The following is a 25,198-nucleotide window of genomic DNA, read 5'->3' on the forward strand; positions in this document are numbered from 1 at the left end:
ACATCTATAGAATAACAGTTACATTGTATTGAAGGACAGAATCACATGTTTTTAGTTTATGGATGGCATTATTACAATGTATTTTTTGCTGTTTTGCTAACTGAGACCGCTTTTATTGTCTTCAGATCAGAATCAAGATCAAGTTTATAATATAACGAGTGGGTGACCTTTCAACACAAGGACAGACAATACTAACTCTTTGTGACACAAATTTGAAAAGACAAACCACCTGAAGCAAAAACCCAGAAAAGCAATCTTGTGACTGAAGAAACTGGCCTACGTCCATATATCCCTGTGAAGACATGAAACGTTGAATCGGAAATTTCAGCCCGCGAGTGAACTTCATCTCCCGTCATTCTGTTGCAGGCAGCGTTTGTCGCATCTAAAACAGTTGCGATCTCTCCACTCCTCGTGCAAGTTGCCTTGTGCCTAAACTGAATTGCCGAATGCATTGTAACCACAACATGTTATTTATTGTGTCACTGAGCTCCAGGGTCTACGTCTAAAGGGAAGATTATGATGTCAGTTGGAACATCTGATGAAGTTTCAGCTGACGCCAGCATTTGTTAAAGCTGTTCATATACAGAGAGCAAAAACACAATCTTATCAATATTATTTTGGAGCCCTAGCATTCCCTGCATACCTCTTAGTGTCTTAAGAAAGGGAGGGAAGAGTATTACTGTCCTTTCCATTCCTTTTGCCATATAGTGTTTTCAGTGTAACACAATGTTCCTTTATAGAGCAGTTGTTTCTTAGATGTTATTTTTTTGGTCTCTGGTTATCTGAACAGTTCAGTTATGGTCATATTTTAACCTTCAGCACCCGACTCCAAGGTTAACGTCAACTTGCAAACCGCTGTGATATCAGGAATTGCTTGAATATCACTGCTGTGACCATAGTATCATTTGGCCTGCATTTAATTGTAACTCCTTTTTTTTGGTCAAAAAAACAAACAAAAAACAAACAAAAAAATCTTTATACAAAGTAAACACATTTTAATTTGTTTTATTTGTAATTATATACAAAAACTTTTCTAGGCTTTATAGTAAAGCTTGTAACGTGAAGTGTGATATAGAAGAAAAGAAAATATCTAATTTGTTAAAATTGCTTTGTTTTCCAAGCAGCAGCGGAAACAGCAGTATCGTGCTTTAATATTGTGCGTGTAAAGTGTTAGCTGTGAGTGTGCACTAACTCTTTACTAAACGACCATGCTCAGAGGAGTGGGTAAGAACCTTGGTCCACCTGGGCAGGTAGTGAAACAAGAACAATGCAGGGGAAGACAAGGGCCACAGCTTTCTCTTATCATTTGTGTGTGTGTGTGTTTATTATTGTTTTCTTGTTACCCAGAGCTAGTTGAGAGGTCGTAAGTATCAATAACTATCCATAAAAGCTGTTTGTGGTATTGACAGATGAAACTTTCAAAGCATTAGCACTACACAGTACAATTCTGTAATGATATTTATCCATATCCTTTAACTTCCATGTAGGCTGTCTTCCACTCATAGCCATCTTACGAGGAGACTGTCACAACGTTTGTGTTCATCTTTCCTATTAACTGTTGGTTGACAGCAACATTTTAAACATTAATTTAAGTCATTTTAAGAACAAATAGTGGCATTTAAGATAGATATAACATATGCTAACTGGGGGGGCTGGGGGGACATTACCAGTTTACTCTTTCTTAAAGAAAACAAATCCGTGGTTGGTTGGACTGACTATATATGTGAACATGTTCTTCATTTCAGTGTTTTATGATAAAAAAACAAAACGTTTTGCTTAAAAAGCGTGCACATTATCACGTGTTACTGCCTGGCATTTTCATTTCTTTTTTTTTTTCTTTTTGTTTTTTGTTTTGTTTTTTCTAAGCCTGTTTCTGCGCTTGTCCTTTTGGCTATAGTAGACTTTGCATTATGCCCAGAAGCTTTCCTTCATTAAAAAAAAATAATAATAATAATAATAAAAAAATTTAATAAAAAAAAGAAAGAAAAAAAAACATTTGGCTTATTTTTCACTGTAGTTAGTCTTTTATACAATAATCTTTTAAAAACAAAAAATTCTTGAATTCTAAATATTACTCTTTCTAGATTTTTGAAATCGAAAAAGTTTTCAGTAAAAAGTTTCATACTTTATTTTACTATATTAGGTAGTAAAAATGTACAGTTATTTACCATAACCTGTCCACTTAAGATCAGAAATTTAAAAATAGCATCCTAAGAACATAGTAGGGTTCTAGCACACTGTGTAGTATGTATGGAGTATTGTACAAGCTAAATGTTCAAGATGAATAGGTTCTCATCTTGTTCTCCAGTTTTCATTGTTGGTTAATGCAGATTTGTACCTGTGTCAAATTTCAAGGTATTGTTGACAAACATTTAAAACCAGCAGCAAGAGGTTCCATTTTTTTCTGTCAATGTAACAGAAAACACAATATGTATATAACATTTATTTAGCAATAAATGTGCCATCTTTTTTTAACAACTCTTGTGTGTGTGTGTGTGTGTGTTTCTTTCTCTTCTAATCTGTGGGATTCCTTATTTAAAACAAAAAAAAAGGTCTCTGTGTGCTGTAACGGTGTGCAGGAAAATGCTGGACAGCACCCATTCTTATGTAGAACAAGACAGAACATACTGCATTGATTGGGCGATACATGTTATGAATGGAAGTCTGAATAAGCTTTTAAGATACTCTCCCCATTTAGCCACTGGGTGAGGCTGTGGGCTCTATTTTAATCTAACCAGCGGCAAATTATAGTTCCACCGACTTAAATTCCTAAAGCTCTTTTCACAGCATTTTATTGTACTGGTTTTACTGGTGATAAAAAAAAGCAGAAAACCAAATTATTCCGGTTGGAGAAAACACCTGCAGGATTAAAGGTCTCCACACACTGGATGCGATGCGATTTGTCATGGGATAAAATTGTACTTTACGCTGCGATACCACCTTTCACACCAGTGGCAACTCTCCTCCGAAAAAAAAAAAAAAATCACACCTATGATAGTCCTGTTATACAGCTAATTAAAATGTAGACTACATAATAGCTTTTCATAATATTTATTTCAGTAAAAGGTAATCACACACACCAGCTATATCCAGTTCCCTGGAAATTGACTGCCAGATGTTCTCATTGCCATGTCTTTATCATTTTTGTGTCCTTTGTTGTACAGCTCGGGGTATTTTGATACTGCAGGAATTAGCTTTTGTTCCGCCATTGTTTACCGCAGGCGCTCAAGGGAAGCTGTTCCTCGTTGGTCGGTTCCCAAGCTGTTGCGAGACAAAATTGCAAAAATAGACCCCAATCCTTTTTTTTTCCTTCCCACCTATTTCGTGACAGTTCAGTGTTGCCCGTCGAATCGCGGAAAGTGTGAACGGCTTGCATCAAAAATACATGTTTTTTTTTTCTTTTTTTTTTTTTTTGTCGTGGTACGTTGTGTCGTATGACGCTTTCGCTTGTCGCATTGCGTACGGTGTGAAGCGGTATTAATACAGAGCTAATGGGGGTCGGTATTTTGATACCATACTGTGTTTAATTTGCAGTATTGGATTATTTCGCTAATATGATGGATTGCCTGACTATTTTAAAATATAACAGTTTGTCATACAAGAGCTGTAGAAAGCGATATGGAATTGTATAAGAATATATATATTTTTTTAATACAGCTGTGTCTGTTCCCAGAATCATAGCAATATGCTCTGTTGTATGTCATAACATCTTACAGTGTTCAATATTTATTGTTTACAACACTATTTGTGGATACATTGTCACGTTATGACAAAACCCTCAGTTTTACGACACGTATTATTTACACAGTGACTTTGATTATGATGTACAGTGTGCTGTTTAATTAAAACATTTTATTTATTTATTTATTTATTTAGCCTACCCCTGAACTGAGATGTCATACAGAGACAAATGCATGGAACATTCCAGAATTAAACTCTGTCTTGCAGCATTCCCCTGGAAGATTAGTTTTAGATTAATGTTTTCAGTGGAATTAGATTGTTTCCTCACAGGAAAGGACTTGAGTATTAAACACTGACATACATTAAACAAATTGTTTTCTGGAGACAAGCACTACATATTATCACACCGTAATTTGTGGACATAAATAGGTTGATGCCGTCTTAGAATATCTCTGTAGATACTGTTATTACAAGGATTTGTCACTCATTCACAGTTTGATGATTATATACATAGGAATGCGCCTGATTCTGAGGCAAATCTGATAGACTCTTGTGTGTCCTGTGCATGTCTCTATGAATTTCATTACATGGGCAGCAATTTCCATTTGTAGCTAATGCATAAGGGATGTCTTCATTTCTTTGATCCAAACAAAATTCCATCACTTTTAATAAATACGTTGGCAGATACATTTTATGTATTTTGTATCAACTTACACGATCATGGAAAATAAATACCTGTACGATAACTACACACAAAAAAATTCTGGTCTACTTTAAAATATAACCAGACGGTATCTTGGCTATTTTTAAGACAAATGCAGAAAATTCAGCAAGTAACTGCAATTTTGTAATGGTGATGTATTGACACTCTTAAACAATTTTATTTTGAGATTGGAAACATGGTTTAAATACTGCCAGCATTTTTAGCGGCAGTGTTTAGGTCCACAATATTGATTAAAAGGGGCCACGATGATAACATATTATGAGCCACCGCTGTGTGTAAATATATATTGATTCTAGTTCTCCACATTTCTCAATATAATAACCCTCAAAAATCAAGTCTGCCTGATGAATCTGACTTTTGAAGCAAGTAATCCGAAATGAATAACTGTCATATTATTGTTCATTGTCTTATAAAGCCACAGTTTTACAGTGACTTGTGAATCAATTAATTACAAATAATTGCATTCCTGTAGAATTGCTTATTTTTTATGCAGATACACTTTGTGAAATGCACAGCGAGCTGACGGTGTTTTCATCAGGCTAATAACACTGTTACGATAACCAGCTGGTGACAGTTGAACGTATTGTTTTGAGATAAGAGGGATGGAATGATTTTCATGTTCTATCCAGTTCTATTGAGCAAAAATCAAGGCTCACCCTGTAATTACCACCAGGGACTTGCTTCACAAAATGTCAATATCTTGCGACACGTGCAAAAAAAGCATGTCAGACTCGAAACTTTGTAAGTTACGGTAGGGTCACAGTCAGGAGTTTTTCAGTTTATTTGATTTTGGTAGTCAACTATTGAACGTTTAGTGTAGATATATACTTTAGGTCACAGGATGGCTAACAAACGTCCTGGGAGAGTGTCGATACCCTAGGTTTATGTTTGAACCAATTACAAACTTGCACACCTTAATTATTATATTCCACTAATTTATTATTATTATTATTATTATTATTATTATTATTATTTGACAGCCAAAAAGATCTAGGGACTTTGTCTGTATTCTCTGGACTCCTGGTGTCTTTTTGTACTCTATTGTTTTTAGTTGGCATTTGTTTTTAGGGTGTGGCAGGCTGGTGTATGTGTGGCGACATCACAGACCCGGAAGAAAACAGACACAGACAGCAGTGGGGTACGAAATGCGCATATGTATTAAATTAAATTAAATAAAATGTTTTTAAAAATACTTTCACAAAACACAAAACAAAACTGCATGTTGGCCAAAAGAAACAAACAGGGGAGTCAAACTCCAGTCGTCGAAGGCGGCAGGGTCTTTTGGTTTTCATGCCAACTTAAACTCTCAATTAACATATTTGATCTAATTATTTGTTGAATTTGACCGATTTCATATTTTACAGTTGATGGTTTTAAAAATGCACTTGATTCAAAGCACGCTACATATGGAACATTTTGAGGCCTGAAGAGAAGTGTTAAATGTGTCCCTAGTTAATCAAATAATTAGACCAATTAAGTAATTGAGTGAACGAAAGCCAGAAGACACTGTGGCCCTCCAGGAACTGAGTCTGAGACCCCTGCACCAGACCATGCTTGAAAGTAAAGTGCCATTTTAACAGAATGTTTTGCGTGATCATTATTACCAAAGGTTGGGAATAACATTACCTTGAGTCTACTGTACTATAACAGTTCTGTCCTATTCATTTGCTAAAGAATAATAGTGCTTTATTACTGAAATGTACTAGTTTACGTTGTTAACTGATGTGCATGTTTCAAACTGGGTCATGTTATATTGGCAACTCTGAATTTAATGTAAATGTGTGTTTTTTTGTAATGTTTGTTTTTTTCAATCACCATCAGAAATGTGCAATTTTAAGGTAATAGAGGTGATTAAGACAAAAAAAAACATTACAAAGTACAGAAGAGAGCAGGCTTAAAATTGATGTTTTTAGGATAGAAATAAAGCTTTACTTGCAGGCTCCCTTCCAGTCGACTCTTTCTGGTAGATACACTTCTTGTCAGCATTTTAATCTCCAGTAAACAAGCTGATTGTGTCTGCAAATCAATGTGATTTTTTTTTTAACAGTGAGATTCTTCTGCGAGTTCAGACATCCAGGACACAGCACTGAAATGTAATCAATTCTAATCGAAGAGGCAAAACATCAAAGGAAGAATTAGGCACGAATGGCGCATTCATTTGCACCGTTGTCCAGATGCTTTTTAGGACTAGTCCTTTCAAAATGCTCACTAAGACAGAGCCATAAATTTGCAGGCAAAAGGAGCTGAGATTTTTTATCTCATTAGATCTGAGAAATTTGTCTGATCAGTGCTTTGATGGGTGCTGTATTGGTCGCACAGTAGGGGGCACTATTCCCACTCAGCAGTAGCTCAAACTCTTATGATACGGAGTGTTGTGCTTTCTGAGGCTGTGTCTATTCTGTATATTACTACCAGTGGATAGCATATGTGAGTTCACAAAATGTGATGTTCACCAGATTAGTTTTTCAGCTGCAGAAGAAAGATTATGTTTTCCTTTGACATTGGGCTAAATTCTCAAAGCTGTTTAGTATTTGTTTTTTCAGAAGGGAGAACATCAACCAATACAATTACCAAACCAGAAATAAACAAGTAAGACTTTGAATTCAGGGGCATAATTCAGTATTACGTTGTTTCGTTTTCGGTTTAGAAATAAATTGCTCTTATGACGATTTAAAATAGCTTTGAGAATCTAGCCTATATTGTATACTTATTTTTCTGTATGCTAACCAAAATATTAGTGTTGTTTATAGAACCGCAACTACCCACCTCCTTATATCTCCAGTCTTGTGCAATGTCATTAAATATTTACTTGAGTAGCCTGAAAAGTCTCAATTGTGTTCTTAAAAATAGAACCGGTGTGTGTGAATCCCGATCTCATAAATGCCACCGTGTCTTTGGCACACACAATGTCCAAGTGTGGGGTTTCCCCGAGGGTGGTCCCTTGGCAGACTAGGGTTGGGTTTTACTGCTCCTTGTTTATTTTGAGGCAAACTACAGGCTGGTTTGTGATGTGGATAGCAAGGAATTTTAGTTGTTGTGGCACATTAAACCCACCTCTTCTGTCTGAGCACAACGCCTTTTATGTCCCAATACATTTTGGGTCGGGCTGAGGAGATGCGTGACTATGGAATCAGCAAAGATGGTCAGTTTTGCCAAGCAGGGATTCATCGATTCTGCAATTGTGTTTTTTTTCAAAAGTAATCGCCACTAATTTCTTATTTTGCTTTTTATTTCAAGACTTTAAAAGGAGTGCTAACCAAGATTTTAAAATCCATGTATAGCTCTATACGCATCAACAGGCTTATCACTGGCTGCTCTGTTAGTCTGTTGGTTTATACATTAATGTGGAATTTGTAGATATTTAAAAGACAACCCTGCAGAACTCCTTTAAGCAGGATAGAGCCACTAAGAAACATCTTCTCCACATTGTCCAGGGGCTAGTGAATTGAAAACCTTTTGAATTCGGTTTGCCAGTACACCTAACACCCCTGCTTTTCCCGTAAGAGAGTCATGGAATCATTCAAGTTCATAAAGCTGAACACCATGCTATAAAAGTTGAGGAAGCAGCTCTACTGAGCCATCAGCACCACTTTGCAGCATCTGATCTTCCCTAAGCCGAGGGGACACTAGTCTACATGTGTAATATTGTGCCCTTTCAACTATGTTGGCTTCAGCGATACTATGAAGCAGATGGCGTCAACTGTTAAAATATCACATCAATTCTGAAGAACCATTAAGCACAAAGAAACATGGGAAAACAACAGAGGTCTTCCAGAATTATGACAGCCAGAATTTAGTTTTAATTCTTGTTATTAGAGTAACTTTGGCACCATTCGGAATAATGGCAAACGATTTGTATTTGTAACTATAGGACTTTTGTTTGAAGGAGTCTTTAAAAAACCCCAGTGCCTCACCTGCAGTTCAAAGCAATTCGATGAAATACAGCTGGAGCAAAGATGAAAGGAGTTAAGCAGCAGACATAAGCTATCTTGTCACACACATAGATAAAAGTTTGATAAGAAATCTTATACATAATGCAGATGCTCTCCTCTTTCTGATCGTTCTGATATCCCTATGCCTTTATATACGAGTGAGTAAGTTTACAGGGTGGATGCTGTTACATTGCTGCATTTAAATATTGTTTTTGTTCAGATAATATGACATAAAGTGGCATATTCACAAATCCGAGGCATATTCCATTATTAAAACATAGGAAACAGGTCTCAATTAAATCACAGCCTGTTACACCCGAACCGACAACCCTCTTGAATCAATAACAATGCGCTTCTTTAACTGGTGAACATGTTGGCATTCAACAGATTCCAAAAAGAATGCTGTTTTCTTTCTTTTTTTTTTAATCATATTTTATTCCACAATTGTAGTATCTCGTGATTAGTGTAAACGTGCAAATGAGCGCTAGGTGGTGCTATTCGTTTGCAAATACTTCTGCAAAATTAAAGGATACTTTGTAACATTAAATATAACACTAACCCTAAAATGTGTTAATTCGGGTTTATTTCACTAAAATCGAACAAGAACACGTTGTTCAACTGTTCAATATTTGACTAATGCACGAGTCATATACCTGGATTCTGTTGTTTTAGCAGACTTCTCAACCCAGTAGCGGTATAACAAGAAAGTCTTGCCAAAAAGTAAAATATCCTTATTAAACAAATACCTGGAATATAATGATATGTCTTTTTAACATTATTTATTTTTATTTTTTGTATTTAGGATTTAATCCAACGACCTAAAGGCTACAGTGCCCCCACTGTGCTAAACCTATACCGCAAATCCTTTCTCAAATTAAACGACGATGCGATTTACAGTTAAACTCTTGTGAAAACAATACCAGTCTACAAAAATATGGTGTAAGGTTAATATTATTTCCTCAGGTCCAATTAAAATCTTGATTATTAAACTGCAAACCACTTTGGCACTAAATCCTACCTATGAAGTTATAATTGTAGTTGTGTTTTATAATCAGACACCTTAGTCAGAAATATTCACCCATTAAATTACTCATAGTGTTAATTAACAGAACTGATGCTTCTAAGACAGCAGGGTGTGATCACTGGGGGAGGGAATTCAGTTAAGAAGGCTGTTCTTCAGGTCTCCAGTACAAGGTATTGAGAGAAGACAGTCTACTACAAACGTACTATAATTTATTGTAAATGCTGCACACATTATGGAAATATTCCATACCTGTGTCACTCTTTAGACAGTTAGGTAAAACAAAACTATATATATATATATATATATATATATATATATATATATATATATATATATATATATATATATAGCATAGTCAAATATAACAAAGTTCAGAGCTTCAGAACGTGACATTCGATAAAAACAGGAGTGTTTTTGCATGCATTGTGTATTCCTTTTATGATGGAGACAGGTCGAGGATTTGCAGCTGTGTTTATGTATAACACTTCTTACTGTAATTACTGTGTTGATCCAATGCTACGACTGCAAGTCTGAATGGTACGAGCGCCTGACCGCAATCTCAGTTAGCTAGAGCTAGGGAGCTAGGGATACACAATGCAGCTAGGGATACACATTTGATAACTTGTGCCATTTATTCATTACAGAAAAAGCCCTGGTGTAACACGTTGTTAAAATATGCAGTATGTTTAACCTTTATACTACTTTAAGTGTGTTTGTTTGTAACCTGTGTAAACAATTATTTGAATGATTACTAACAGCACTAGGAGTTGCAATAATAACAATATGTTTTTTTTTATTTATTTAACTTATTAACACAAACAATTTAGCTGGATTTGTATTTGTATTTATTTTTTATACAGGGGAAACTCTACTGAAGCTCTACTGAAGCTCTTAAATATATATATATATATATATATATTTATACATATACTATATATATATACTATATGTGTGTGTGTGTGTGTGTGTGTGTGTGTGTGTGTGTGTGTGTGTGTCCTGTATTTTCCCCTTTTAAATTGCATTACAACTGTGACCATTTTTTTTTCTCGTGAAGTCTGCTTTAGAGTCCCGTTGCTAGGGTTACCCTAGTCACTTTTTACCTGTGCGTTTGCTGGCACCAGTCGGGAAGTGGGAGGGTATAAATCTCTACCAGTCAAAGTAGGGCGGGGTTTATTCTGCACAGTTTCCAAGCGGTGAGATTACAACTTGGAACTTCTTAAAAAAAAAACTAAAGAAAAAAAAAAAAAAAAAAAACTTGACTTTAATAAAGACAGTCACGACAGCATGGGATTTTCTATGCAGCTAAAATTCAAGATTTGAGGTAGAAACGAACAGCAAGATTTAAATAAAGGTACGTAGAGAGCATTCTCTTTGTATATATGTGCGACACTACAGAAAGTTCGTGTGATTTAAGTAAATTACACTGTTGGAAAGCGACTGCTGTTTATAAAATAGTTTTTGTGCACTGAACGCTTTTGAAATTTGATTCCGTCTCAGAACATTGTATTTTTTGTTTTATTTTTAAACATGGAAAATGACATGTATTCAATGTTTTATTGTTGATTAGTAGTCGTCTGTTTTATAAAACGCTGTTAGAGTTGTTTTTGTATGAATCGGCTCAGTCACTTTTTATTGATAATAGTAGGACTTGGTATTTTAGTTATGTTTTGTCTAGAAATAGTTTTACTAATAAGTTGAAAGCTTTTGAATTTGCCTTTTATTTGATCATGTCCTTCTGCAAGCTTCCCGTCAGAAGACCACCTACTCTAAGTGCACCAAAGTAAGTTAAACGTATCATAAACATTTTGTTCAGACAAGTATCGGATTACTTTTATACAAACTGGAAAGCAAAACGAACCTTGATGTCCAAAATCTCCGTCAACTGTACAACACGGACAATTTTCAAAACATTGTTTGTTTATATTTTTTATGTAATGCATTTAGTTGCGCTGATTTAAAACACATTATGTCTTACTGTCACAAACGCATAAGGTTACAGACACGTCTCATTTGTATTCTCAAAGTGAACAAGTTTAAAACAAGGCTTGTCCAGCAATTTCGTTAAGGCCACTGACGGTTAAGATGGGTAGGCATGACAATAATCGCAGGGAAATTGTAACGGCAGTACTACCGATTCATACTAGAGATTCCTACAGGCGTAGGTTACAGATTGTTTACAAAATGTTTGAGCAATACTCAGTGTAACCTGTTTCCGTTGATTCTCGATAGAACCTGACAAACTGGCAGTGCACACTGGGTGTTTTTCAAACAATAGTACGATACAACATACAGCACAGGCTTGTGAAGAACGTAAAGAAGATTTGCAGTGTACTGCATTTGTTCAAAAAGTGTTTGAGTCGTGTTAAACTGGAGTTGCAAGTTATGTTTAATTTGGCTTTGAGGGTTTTCATCACAAAGCAGTGCGCTGGTGTAAACTCATTTCTGTTTTTGTATGTGAAGTGCTGGTTATTCATGAACTTGGTTAAGTCATTGTCTAGAATTGAACACCTAGGACTTTCATTACCAGTTATTTGAACGCTTGTGTAAACCAGTAATCTGTTAAGATTAGTCATGCATAAACATTACTGTTTAAATGTACTGTTGTCGGTGATTCAGATTCGGTGTGAATAATGTACTGCAGTAAACTTTCGGACAAATTTGCCCGTGCAGTGAATAATCGTCATACTTCTGAACAGACAATTATTTTAAAGTGGAGGACGGGGGTCCAATGTTTCTTCTGGTCTCCAGACCACGTGTGCTGCAAGTATGCAGATACATTACAACATCATTGTACTCTTATCTTCCCCGAACAATTTAAACACAATTATCTCTGTACTGCCACATGCTATGTTTACAATGTGTATAGGAGCCTGCTACTGACTGACTGTGTTAAGAATAAAGATTGACCTATGCTGATATATAATTCCAAAGCGTTTCCTAAAAAAAAAAAAAAACACAAAAAAACCCAAGAAACTTTTAGTTTAAAAAACAAACAAAACAAAAAAACCTTGTAGTCTTTTAGTCCACCACTGCTATCCATGTCCACCCCACTGAAGCCCTTCAAAACATTTACAGTAACATTCTGTACTTAGGGGTGGCCTTGGGGCTCAGTAAACTCGTTCCAGTCTCCTTATACAGCAGCTTGTCTGAGCCATTGTTTTAGATGTAGAACTCTGATTTAGAAGACAGTCTGGTAATTCTGCAGGTGACTTTGTTTGCTGAACAGACAAGGTCAGCTTGCAAGGCCATGTGGGATAATCAAGGTTTTGTGAAGTTCAGACTACACACTAAACTATTTCAACTTTTTAAAACATAGAACTGTAAATAGGCGTAAGAGAAAAGCAGCACGTAATAAATAGAAATCAACAGCAAGCGCTTCCAAAGCAAAATCTGAGCAACCAAGTCTAACAGTGTTGCTCTCTGCAGGGTCCAAAATCTATGCTTTCCATAATGGAAATGGGTATTGGTAGCAGGTAATATAAAGGAAAAACAAATATTGTCAATATTTGGTCCAGTTGAGGTAGAACTTGGTTTGTTTTTCTTTTACTGAATATTGGACGATTCATTTTTTTTAAAATATATAAATAACTAGTATATATATTTTAATTTAATTACATTTTTGGGTTCCAATGCATCTGTGTTACTTGGCCAAATTAAGTGGTCCATGGAATGGAACCTTTCTGTAGCATTCATTGACTCACCCCCAGGTTTCTACCAGTGTTTATCCCTAACTAAGAAAGTAAAGACATTAAAGATCCAGTCCTCACCAAGGCTGCAAAGGCCCCCATGTGATTTTAAAAACCAATTCAATTATTCCACAACCAGCTGGATACAGTTATGTAACATCTTTGTTAAGTGCACATATAAATAGGGTCAGTTTTTCATCCTTGCACTTACCTTAGAGGACAGCTTTCTCATGTGCCTGCAAAAACTTGATTGAGTTGCTCAAGTGGTATTCGGCACACTCCTTTATTAAGCTATTGCTAACTATTGCTCAGATTTAGCCAATTCTTGAGTCCAGCATGCAACACAATGCTCACCTATCTGTTTGTATAGTGTGGAGATCTTCATGAAAGCTGGCATTCACTGTTAAAATGTATTGCTGTTATTTCATTTTTCTAATGAGATTTGCCAAAAGTAACATTATCTTACTTGGACACCAGTGAATAGAAATATAAGGTTTTTCTCTTTTTGCTAATGAATAGAATCTGCTTGCTAACTGTATTTCTGGCTTAAGTATAGCGTCTCTTGGCTCATTTGTAAGGAAGGTTGTATTTCAGTGTATTTTAAGGTAAAGTGAGTATTTTTTGTTTAAAGCTCAGTTTGTAATGTATCGGGCTCATGTGTGCTGCACTAGGTATAGTAAAAGGGTTACTGGCACGGAACGAAAACCTTATTTTACACTTTAGTTTACATAGATTTGATAACGGTTTTTAAAATAAAACCATCCAGAAGTTACACAATGTTCCAGGTTAATGCAGCCAGCTTTGTTATTATTATTATTATTATTATTATTATTATTATTATTATTATTATTATTATTAATCATTTTAAACTGCTTCATTATCCCTATACTCTCTTCATAGCGTGATACTTCTGCTAGTTGTTTATGGAGAATGGGGTGTGTACTATTCTGGTACACAAGAGCACATTTATTGTCTCTTTTGGGAATTCAGAGTGGGATATTTTTGAATGGATCCATGAAGATTCATTAACAAAAGAACCTTTCCTTTTTTGAGTTACAGAAAAAACACAAACAAAACTAGCCTCTGTTTTTCATGAGGGCAGGGGCAGGGGCAGGGGCAGGGGCAGGGGCAGGGGCAGGGGCAGGGGCAGGACAGGACAGGACAGGACAGGAGGGCAGGACAGGACAGGACAGGACAGGACACAGGACAGGACAGGACAGGACAGTGCCCTGTTGCTTCTCCAAAGGGTTGTGATGGATTGTCTTCTAATGTTAAATGAGATTTTGTACCCAGGAAGATCAAAGATATATAGTATTTGACATGTGATCTTCAACCAGCTGTTCACCTTTGCAATCTTCCAAATGAGCTACACAGGATACAGTTTAAAATATATATATATATATATATATATATATATATATATATATATATATATATATATATATATGGCTTGGAACAAAACTCTAATTTCCTCTCTCTCTGAAAACCAGCCAGCCAGGGAGCACAATGCAAGGAACACCTCAGAAAATGCAGCTATTGTGTTTCCAAGTCTAAATTGTTCTCCAGAGTATACAGGCCCCTGTATTACTCACTCGTATTGTTCTCCTTCCCCCCTCCTGGAAAGCATTACAATATATTTATATATTCATATTTAATCGGGAAACCTCTGCTGTAATACTGTAGTTATCTGTGTTGTTCTAAACTTTGTATAGAATTCTGTCTGATTCCTCCTCATATTTTCCAGCTTGCAGTTGTACAGTAAGTGATTGTGTCTTGGGCTGTGTACGAGACACGTTACTGCTCACGTTTTGTTTTTCAGCCAGTGCAGCTGTGAGGTGGAGTGCGTGCAGAAACAAAAACAAAATATCAGCCCAGTTAAGCAGCACCTTTGATCCCTTTGCAGTAGAAAGTCCGGGTTTGGACTTACCAGCTGGGGTCTGTTTTGTTCTGTTTGAAAGAAGTCTAAGGGAACAGGAAGAGACTCAACGACTTGAGTTTTGCCTTGTAACATCTATAAGCTATGACTTTAATATTGTAGTTACATTTTATCGTGCCCCCAACAATTGTCAGTTTTTCGTACAGTGTCAAAATTGTGTTGCATTCATTGTCTCTCCTGTTAAGTTGTTCCACCATGCTACTAGAATGCTTTAAGCTTACTCTGCTTTCTTTTTTTATTAATTTATGGCCTCATAATGTCTGCTAATGCACTCCACCCTCACACAATAACTCTATCCTTTCTATTTGTTAAAAAAAACTGCCTTTATAATGAAGGTGAATTTATGGTCCTACCTTCGTATTTGAGGCAGGAAAGTATTTAAACTGATGTAGGTGGGAGTGATACAAGTTTAACTGGTTTATGTTGTACATTTATTGTGTGTTGTTTTTCCAGGACATTCTCCCTGGAAGCAAATAAAACATTTTTGGACCAGTTGGAGCATCAAAAGGAGTTGCTGTATAGCCCACACAAATAAACGTTTGCTTTTGATTGGCACTGTAAACATACTGATTCTCCAGGGTAGCTATTATAAAAATAGACGGGATGTGAAAAACACACACACAAAGTTTATGATGAAATCTTATAAAAATACAGTTTTGTGAAGAAAGAAAGGGGTATAGTATAGTTGCCTTAAACCCCAAGTATACTGTATTCTGTATGCGCATTGCATTATAAAAACCGAGGAGCAATGTGACAATGTGCTGGGTGACTGGCTACTGTACATGGTGCACGTTTCCTGCTCCTAAGGTTCTGTGGCTTGGCAGTGATCTTTGAGCAATGGATTTGGGGTAACACACATGCCAAGGACATTCTCCCCTTGAAAACATCGGGGTCTATATAGTTCATCTAAACAGCGGCTCATTTCAGTACTGCCATAATTTAAAACAATTCATAAAGGACCAATGGTTACAAAAAATCTTAAAATCCAGCAATGTGTGTTAGTCTCTTTTTAGTTTATTTCGGTAAAACTCTAAATACAATTTTATATTTTAAAATGCTAAATGAAGGTGGCATTTGAACTCACTCCATGGTGCATTAAATACATACATACTGTATGTGTAGCTTTATTACAATTTAGCCATACAGGAATGACGGGTTCTGAGGAAAAGGGGACAGATATGTCTGGGACGTTGCTATGTTGTGACATCCATTTTAACCAACTCTGATCTGAAAAGAGAAATGGTTCTACTGTAGCTTTGACACATCAGGTTTCTTAGCATATGTATTTATATTTAAACAAAAGACCTACCATAACCATTGAAGAGCATTGCCTTGGTTCCCATGGTGTACAATTACAAGATATATCGAGGGGTCGTTTCTTGTGGTTTTTGTTATTTGTAGTCTTATTTATACAGGATCGATATGCTGTGACCCTTTCCATTGAGGTCATAACATTTGCTTTTCTAACCAAGCTTGCACCGTGCATGGGCTGGAAACACAAGGTCAAAAGGATTTTTTTTTTTTTTGGTTTTCTTTACATAGATTTTGTAGTGCTTCAATTGTATTGGGCTTGGTGTTTTTAATGCATCATACAGCAAATTATACATTTATCTATTACTAAAACTATTAATAGTTTGAAGAAAGATTTAGGTGATAATTGTTCATGGTCAACCATATGCTGACTTTACTGATCCTCAACACTTTACTGAAGTACACTGTCTTTAGTTCCCTTGCTATGCAGTACTGTATTATAAAGCTAACACTGTATGTAGCATTACATTGAAAAATAACTCCCTAATATCTTTTTCAGTATCCATTTTCATCACTTACCCGAGGGTGGAAATAAATACCAACTTTGATTGTAAACACGTCTTAAGCAATTCGTTTCTTGGACAAGTTGTTCAGAAGGTTTGTGTTTTTGTCATTCAAATAATAGCAAACTGGTAAATGTTTCTTACCAGCAGTACTGCTGTACAAAACATCAGTGTCTCTAAGTTTGTTAAACGCTTGCCAGACTTGGTTTTGTTGGGGAGTTAGATGGTTGATTGTTAGCGATTCCCTAAGGTTAAGAACATAAGAACATAAGAAAGTTTACAAACGAGAGGAGGCCATTCGGCCCATCTTGCTCGTATGGTTGTTAGTAGCTTATTGATCCCAGAATCTCATCAAGCAACTTCTTGAAGGATCCCAGGGTGTCAGCTTCAACAACATTACTGAGGAGTTGATTCCAGACCCTCACAAAAGTAAAAAAGTGCCTCCTATTTTCTGTTCTGAATGCCCCTTTGTCTAATCTCCATTTGTGACCCCTGGTCCTTGTTTCTTTTTTCAGGCTGAAAAAGTCCCTTGGGTCAACACTGTCAATACCTTTTAGAATTTTGAATGCTTGAATTAGGTCGTCACGTAGTCTTCTTTGTGCAAGACTGAACAGATTCAATTCTTTTAGCCTGTCTGCATATGACATGTCTTTTAAGCCTGGAATAATTCTGGTCGCTCATCTTTGCACTCTTTCTAAAGCAGCAATATGTTTTTTATAGCGAGGTGACCAGAACTGCACACAATATTCAAGATGAGGTCTTACTAGTGCATTGTACAGTTTTAACATTACTTCCCTTGATTTAAATTCAACACTTTTCACAATAAGTGAAAAAAAGTTCCTGTGGTTTTACTGGGTTATATATAACCCAAGTGGTGCTCTATCTTGGCATGACCCATTCCATCAGTGGCTTTAAAAACAATTACATGGGTCCTAGTCCCAAGACAAACAAATCTGTATCTTCTTCAAACATTTGAACTTTGTAGCTGCATAAGAAAACATTTCATTTCCAGACAACTGAAGTCTATTAATTAATTAATTGAGCAGAATAAAGATACTTTCAATTGATTGTGTGATAAGCAAACAAGTGGTTGACTTTTACCAAAACACTTCACAGGAATGGAACTAGATTTCGTTTTTTTACTTTTTATATAAATTCAACGGAGTTGGGTATACCAGTATTTAAATGATTGCATTGCTTCTCTGCTCTTCAGCATAGTCCAAGCTGTAGTGTTAAACTCAAAGGAATAAATGGCTTTCTGCTGATCTATGCAGTGTGTTAAACAGATCCATTCTTTTTTTCTATGAAGAAGCGTATCATCAAAGCCAATCTTGCTAAAGCATGTCTTGAAGTAAAGGTTCTGTGCAGTGTTGCAGTACCCAGTTTCACATTGATGTGGACAGACTGCTGCACAGTTTGAAATGATCTGTATGACAGGCTAAACAAGTGAAACATTCAGGGTTTAAAAAAAGAAAAATAGTATTAAAATGACATAATCAAAGTACTGCACCAAGCCTTAATGGTTGCTTTAGTGTATAGAATTACTAAACATTTAGTTAAGTTATTAAATCTGATCATTCTTTTTTCTCTAATTCTGACTGTTAATTGGATTATGTGCTTGTTTTCAGAATTGAAACTTATCCAGTGAACCAGGTTTTAAAATGGAGTCTTATGGAGTTGGTGACGTTCCAAATAACAGAATGCAACAGGATTATTTGCACTTTGACCATACTGGGAGATCCCAAATCGACAGAGCTGGGACTTACGGAGTCAGTATCAGGGTTCAGGGAATTGATGGACATCCTTACGTTGTACTTAATAACCGGAATGAACAGTCGGCACCAAACGATTCTTCATCTGAAAATGTATATTGTGATAGTTCTAAAGACAGGCCGTTTTTGGAAAATTACGATGAGCATGACTTTAAAGGGAGAAATACTGATGAGATTCCACGTCCAGCGAACCCTTTTGTGGAATACAGATCCCAAAAGCAGATGCAGTTGAGTGGTTCACAGAATGGTGTCCCAGAATTTAAAGAATCATCAAGAAAGTCATCTGCCTTGTTGAATTTTCAGAGGCACCCTGAACTCTTAGAACCTTATGATCCTCAAAAGAACACTTTGAATTTGGGTGGCCATCATGCGCTTCCAGCGAAAACATCTGCAGTTACTGAAATGGAAAACAAGGAGAACAAGCATTGGAGTTCCTTGTCTAAGTCCTCCTCCTTGGTAAATGTCCAGGTTCGATCTAGAACTGCAGACAAATCTAAGCCGGAGAAAAATGGTGTACTCAACTCTACACCTCCTCCATACCAAGAGAAGCCTGCATCAAGGCCTCCCAGTGTTGCTAATGAGCCAGTTAAGCTCCCTAGTGGATCTTTGAGTAGTGTCGGCAGCACTAATTCCAGCCTAGAACACAGAAGGCTGAGACCTGACATTGTTCCTCTTCGTAGACAGGACTCAAGTGGACCAGTGTTGGAGACTTCAAGGTCGAGAAGGTCGTCTGCTTCATCAACCTCTATCGGTTCCTTACAAAATAAATTGTGTCTGGATGACCAGGAAGATGCTCTCTATGCGGAAAACGTGAACCGCCATGGGAACAGAAGATACATTCCATTTCTGCCTGGCACAGGACGTGACATTGACACAGGGTCCATCCCTGCTGTTGATGATCTCATAGACAGATTTGATGGGAAGGAAAGTCCACAAAGAAGAGGGAGGTCAGGAAGGAGGAACAGGATCAACGCAGAAGATCGCAAGAGGTCCAGAAGTGTGGATAGTGCTTTGCCTTTTGGTCTTCGTGGAGATTCAGATTACATGGATGACTTTAGTAGAAATCAGGGCAGGTCAACTGAACGCTTACTTAAACCTTCCCAGTTACGTAAACAGAAGTCTTCTCCTGAAGACTCCAGCATTCCCTCCAAGGAGAGGCAGTCTGGTAATCCTGCAAATTCATCTGGCAGCCTTGGTGGGTTTAATGACAAAAACCAGGAAGAGTGGCACAGCAGTCCTAGGTCATTAAATGGCCAGGAGAGAATAAGTTTAAACGGAAGCTCAACATATGGTGGCAATAAGACTTTTTTAAGTCGATCTTCTACTTTGCTAATGCCCTGTATTGGCAAGGGAACTGAAGAAAAAACTGAGAGGTCTGGAAAAATACTGACCAGCACAAACGCCGCATCTCTTTCCAAATCTAGCTGGAGCTCGGTTAAAAAAACATCTTCAGAGCAGGATATACAGGTATATGTTAGAGCTGTATTGAGCACAGTGTTTAGAAATACATATTCAAATCTGCTGCTTTTTAAAAATGTTTTGACCAAAAGTCCATTTAGGAAATATTGTAGAATTCAAATGAATTTGGGAACATGGGCATTTGTTGTTTTTATTAATTGCGCTTTTTTTAAATGTACCCTGAAAAGATATTTGCCAAGGTTAGTTGGAACCAAGGAATGTTGCCATTTTCATTGAACTTTTGTTTGTCTGCACAGTTGTTTTCCTTGATTTGAATATTGAGACAGGTGTCACTGAAATGCTCTTTGTTGAAAGATTGTATGGGTAACTTCACTTGATTTCTTCTTGTTTTGTTTTCCTCTTTAAATTTAGGCAACCCCTGATCTTCTTCTGAAAGGTCAGCAGGCGCTTTCACAACAAACTAATGAAGAGACTGCGAAACAGATCTTGTTTAATTACCTCAAAGATGGGTTAGTATGTAACGTTTCGCATAGTGATGATGAATATGAACCCCAAAGTTATCATCTTCAGCATGTCGTTGAAGCCAGTTGTATAAAAGCAACCACCCTGAAGGAATACACAATACACCCTGAGAACAGCTGAAGGTCACTTGGGTGAAATAGGTGGTGGCTTCCAAGTGAAACATCCATTTCACTAGCTTTGATTCTTTCCTCTGTGCCCAAAAGATATTTTGTGGAGAAGGTTATTTGGGTGTCTAGTTCTGTATTTGCCAATAGCAACTTTGCAGTGTTTAAGAAATTCTGTTTCCCATACTCCAAGATGAACCTTTTGGCTGTTTTCAGTGATCTGTGCACCATTCAGCTTGCTCAGCTTGACACCGAATATTGTATAACTATACAAGCAAAACCCCACTCCTCATCGGCATTTTGAACAGCTGTCTCTAATCACGAATCAGTGAGTGGAATGCTGGGGTTAGTTTGTTTCAGCTTCAAAAATTTTGCTGTCTATTTTTGGACACTTAAAAAAAAGATTTTAAAAGCACACATTTCGATCAAATTCTAGATAATTTGATCACCTGCCTGATAAACTGGCTTGCACTGCAACCTTTAGTTAACTTCCAGGCTACCAAGTGAGGAAGAGTTAACCACTCACTACCACTACTACTGTAGTTCAAACCTGCTTTTCTTGGTTTCAAGAAAGTGTATTGTCAAGTATGTGTTCAGATGGCTTCATATTGTATTGTTTGCTATGTAATGGAATGTGATTGCATGGCACTGCAGCTTTATAATATGGTTGAAGTATATTGGACAATTTCCTGTGCAATGCAGAGAGAGAATAAAAAATGATATCAGAATTGGAATCTGATGCTCCCCCCACCAAGCGAAGCAATTTGTGTTTTTAAACCGCTGAATTGTTAAATCTGCTTGATCCTGTGTTTCAGGAGTACTGATAATGATGACACCACCAAGAAGAAGGTCAACCTAGTTTTTGAGAAAATCCAGACTTTAAAGTCTAGGGCTGCAGGAAGTGTGCAAGCGGACAACAAAGTAAGTTATTGATCCAGGTCCCTTAATTAGTTCAAGGAACTGAATAGGCAGATGGAGCTTTTACCATTGTATTTTTTTTGACTGGTGGACCATGTAGACCAAGGGCAAAGCTATGCTTTAGATAGTTTGTGGGGTAATGTCATATACTGATTTTGTGAGCTAGAATTGTGTTAAAAGGGTTTAAATGTATAACATTAACACAAAAAAGTGAATTCAAATTATTATCTTTTTTTTTTTTCTTGTGGAAGATTGGTACCTGAAACAAATAAAATTTATGAACTTTTTAAAAGTTTATGACCAATAGCTATATAATTAGTAATGTTAGCAGGGGGTCCAACAATTATTTGGTTTAATTCAGGCTAGGGTGTAGTGTTCAGCTGAATAATGGCTTTGTCAGGTTTTTATTTGAATGAACTCATTCTCCTTTGCAGTCCCCTGATTCCTCGGCTGAAATGAAAGCACTGCAGGAAAAGCAAACGGAGCTGGAGAAAAAGGTCACTGAGCTGAAAAGAGAACTAGAGCAAGAAACAAAGGTATTTGAAATGCTTTAAGTGGAACCATGCCTCATAAAATCAACAAATACTCTACCTGACTAGGGGTACCATACACCTAAAATCATGTTTGCTTAATAAAATGTTACAAACAATTTAACTTTCTTTTATCTTTAAGAATCAGCAGAGCCTTACAGAGTCCAATGCGATGACCAAAGAAAACATGAAGGAACTTCATAAGAATCTAGAGGAAAGTTTGCAAGAAGGCAGTCGACTTCGAGAACAGTTAGCGAAGGCAGAAAAAGAGCTTCAAGCAACCCTTGAAGAGTGAGTGATGGATCTGTTTTATAATATGAGGGGTGCCACTGGAATAAAGTTACCCAGAAGATTTCTGGTTGTAGTACTGACTGGTTTAAACCTCAAACTGCTGAAAAAAGTTTGTCTTGGTTTCATATTACAGATGGGAATTGTATTTGTGCACCATTTGAAGTAGATCTTTAGTTGCAGAGTCAGTCTTCCAGAATCCATAAAGTAGGTCCAGTACCGAATTTTAAAATATCGCCCTTTGCTCTAGACTTGCTTTAAAATCACATGCAAGTATAGCTCGGAACAGCTCAAGATAGTTTTTTAAATGAAAGCAGGTTCTTTGGGACCCATTGGCATGTTTCTTTTTATAAGATAAATGTTATAAACAAACTTTCCACTATCTGTGGGTATTCATTCCCTGACTCCAGGCAGTCCAGACTCCCTGTCTCTCTCTTTGTTTGTTTGTTTGTTTTTTCCACTCGTAATAATTATATGTTTTTCAAATCGGTCTTGCCATTGCTAAAGAGTTGTTTTTTTTACTGTTAATTATTTCTCTTGTACTGAAGTCTGTGTAATCACATTTCCTCTTTCTAACTCCTATTCATCAGTTACTTCCAGAACAATACATGTGTCTCCTTTCTTGTGTTGATTTTAGGTAGACAAAGTGATTGTTTGCTGTTTGTGTTTCAGTTCTTTTTAATTTAATGAGCCGTTAGTGTGGCTTGTGCCTATCATGAAGTAGTACAGGGTGATGAAATTCCAATTAACTCTTATCCCCTTAACTCCTCAATCTGTCTTCAATGCTCTAAAGCTGTGCATTTTCTAATCTGTTTGTTTTGAGTGTCTAAGGACCCCCAGGTAGGCTTGTACCATTCAGTATGGTTAACTGATTCTTCCAAGGGGAGAACAATAGTCTACACCCTTATTAAAACCGAGACCGACACTATAGAAATCACAAGTACAGTCAACCCTCTTTATACCGCCTGGTAAGGGCCATGGGGAAAAAACGGGCAATAAGCGAGGGTGGCGTATAGTGAGGGTCCAAAAAAAAAACCACACAACCTTCTATATTTGCAATAAATTCAAACATTTTATTTTTTTAGTTATACAATTATTGTCTGCAGGCCATTTTAATAAAACATTAATCTCTTACAAAAACTACAGTACTAGTTCTTAACACAACAGTAGATCTACTAGTGACATTTTATCATCTTTTCCCATCTGTATGAAACATTTTATACTTAATATTAGTAATAATAATAATAATAATAATAATAATAATAATAATAATAATAATAATAATAATAAACTCATTTAGAGTCAAATCACCCAAACAACAATTCCATAAAAACAAAGAGTAACTTTCTTTTTTTTTTTTTTAACTCTACTGTCATTTGAACTTCGCTGTTTGTGGCACGACTATAAGCCTGCTCAATTTCAATTGCTTTATTTCACAAAGCAATTTAAGCTCAACTGCATTCTTTTTTAAGCAGTTAAAAAAAAAAAAAAAAGAAAAATTAAATCTTTGAATATGTACAGGCAAACCGTTTTTTTAAAAGTAAAAAAAAAAAAATTCTGCTGTTTACAAAACTGATGCTTTAGTTTAGAGTCAGCCTTCATTTGTGCAAAACTTGCACGTAAACAAACCTCTTGCTGTACTTTTTTAAAAAAAATTTTTAATGATGGTTTATAAAAGTCACTTATTTTAACTGCATCAAGACTTTTTCAGGTTAAACAAATCGACCCATTCTATCAAGGTAAGCCATTTGTTTTTATCCATTACAATGTCTCCAATTGCCCTTCGATTAACAGTATATGCCTCACTTAGACGAGAAAACATTTGCGATGTCTTGCTTTCTTATTTTCAGATGCATACATGCAGATTTGTTTCTTTTGCTCTGGTGTTAAATGTAGGGTCGACTCGCCATGTTGTGCTTTCTGTTTTGCTTTGGGAGTGGGATTGTTGATGACATTGGTATGACTGTTCAGTTAACAACTAATTAGTAAATCGAGTCAAAGGTTAACAACTTAACTTTGTTGTTTTAATTGGCCATGATTATTTTGCTGGCGCTACAATGAGGGAAACTACAATGCTTATATTTATGTTTGCTTGGCTTGGGAAGATGGTGGACAGCGGGGTGGCAACATAACGGGTACAAATAGCACTGTTTTTATATTGGTGACGTTTGTTCAGAGAGAATAGCTGGCGGTATGCGAGGGTGGCGTTATAAAGGGGGGTGGTATAACGCGGGACCACCGTAGTTGAATTTTTTTAAAGGGTGTTCTAATATGTTTAAAAAAATCCTCTACATTTTTATATTTGTTGTCTGGTTTTAATGCCTTTATCATTCTCTGTTTCTATTGTATAGGTGTTGTGGTGGATCCTAGATGCTTGATTGCAGAGTGGATGGTTGCTGTTTTCTAATGTGATTGTTTGGGTCTCCTTCAGATTGTATCAGGTAAAAATGGAGCGGGAGCAGCATCAGAATGAAATCCGGGACCTGCAGGATCAGCTCTCTGAAATGCACGATGAGCTGGATGGTGCAAAGCGAGCTGGGGCTGAGGACGAAGAGAAGGATGCTCTTACCGAGGTGAGGAGCTCAGTAAAGATCTGCAGCCTGAGAACAGTGGTGGGCACTCTCTTCCATCCAGCGATTTTTATCTTGTCTAAAGCTTTGAGGCTTTTCTTACTCTAATTTCCTTGTTGTATGGAATTTCACACTGTATGACAAAGTTGAATGCATTCTAATTTTAAGGAAGCATCAGCCGTTTTCTGTGAATTTCTCCAGGATTTGAAAAGGTATGTTCAGTGGGTTTTATGCTGATACGAGTGATCACATAGACTCAACTGGAAGTTTTACCTGTG

At 36.6% G+C, this 25,198-nt stretch overlaps 2 protein-coding genes across 13 annotated transcripts in view; both read left to right on the forward strand.

Moving 5' to 3' along the window:
• Window positions 1–2,467, forward strand: part of LOC121298944 (transcription factor 12-like) — a 102,076-nt gene extending 99,609 nt beyond the window's left edge. For all 10 annotated transcript variants that reach the window (XM_041226289.1, XM_041226293.1, XM_041226288.1 and 7 more), the window contains one exon: window positions 126–2,467. The gene's annotated coding sequence lies outside the window, so the exon portion shown is untranslated. The remainder of the gene's footprint in view (window positions 1–125) is intronic.
• Window positions 2,468–10,517: 8,050 nt separating this feature from the next.
• LOC121298967 (cingulin-like protein 1) overlaps window positions 10,518–25,198 on the forward strand; it is a 31,879-nt gene continuing 17,198 nt past the window's right edge. The window contains exons 1-8 of one of the 3 annotated variants that reach the window (XM_041226367.1): window positions 10,518–10,712; window positions 11,104–11,141; window positions 18,426–20,036; window positions 20,400–20,497; window positions 21,430–21,535; window positions 21,967–22,068; window positions 22,205–22,353; window positions 24,782–24,923. In XM_041226367.1, the coding sequence (XP_041082301.1) occupies window positions 18,459–20,036; window positions 20,400–20,497; window positions 21,430–21,535; window positions 21,967–22,068; window positions 22,205–22,353; window positions 24,782–24,923 (2,175 nt within the window). In that variant the 5' untranslated portion in view covers window positions 10,518–10,712; window positions 11,104–11,141; window positions 18,426–18,458. Of the gene's footprint in view, window positions 10,713–11,103; window positions 11,142–16,793; window positions 16,892–18,425; window positions 20,037–20,399; window positions 20,498–21,429; window positions 21,536–21,966; window positions 22,069–22,204; window positions 22,354–24,781; window positions 24,924–25,198 lie in introns of all 3 variants that reach the window. The other 2 variants (XM_041226366.1, XM_041226365.1) reach the window with 2 other exon arrangements.

Source organism: Polyodon spathula, chromosome 24 (assembly GCF_017654505.1).
Source record: "Polyodon spathula isolate WHYD16114869_AA chromosome 24, ASM1765450v1, whole genome shotgun sequence".
Classification (NCBI taxonomy): domain Eukaryota; kingdom Metazoa; phylum Chordata; class Actinopteri; order Acipenseriformes; family Polyodontidae; genus Polyodon; species Polyodon spathula.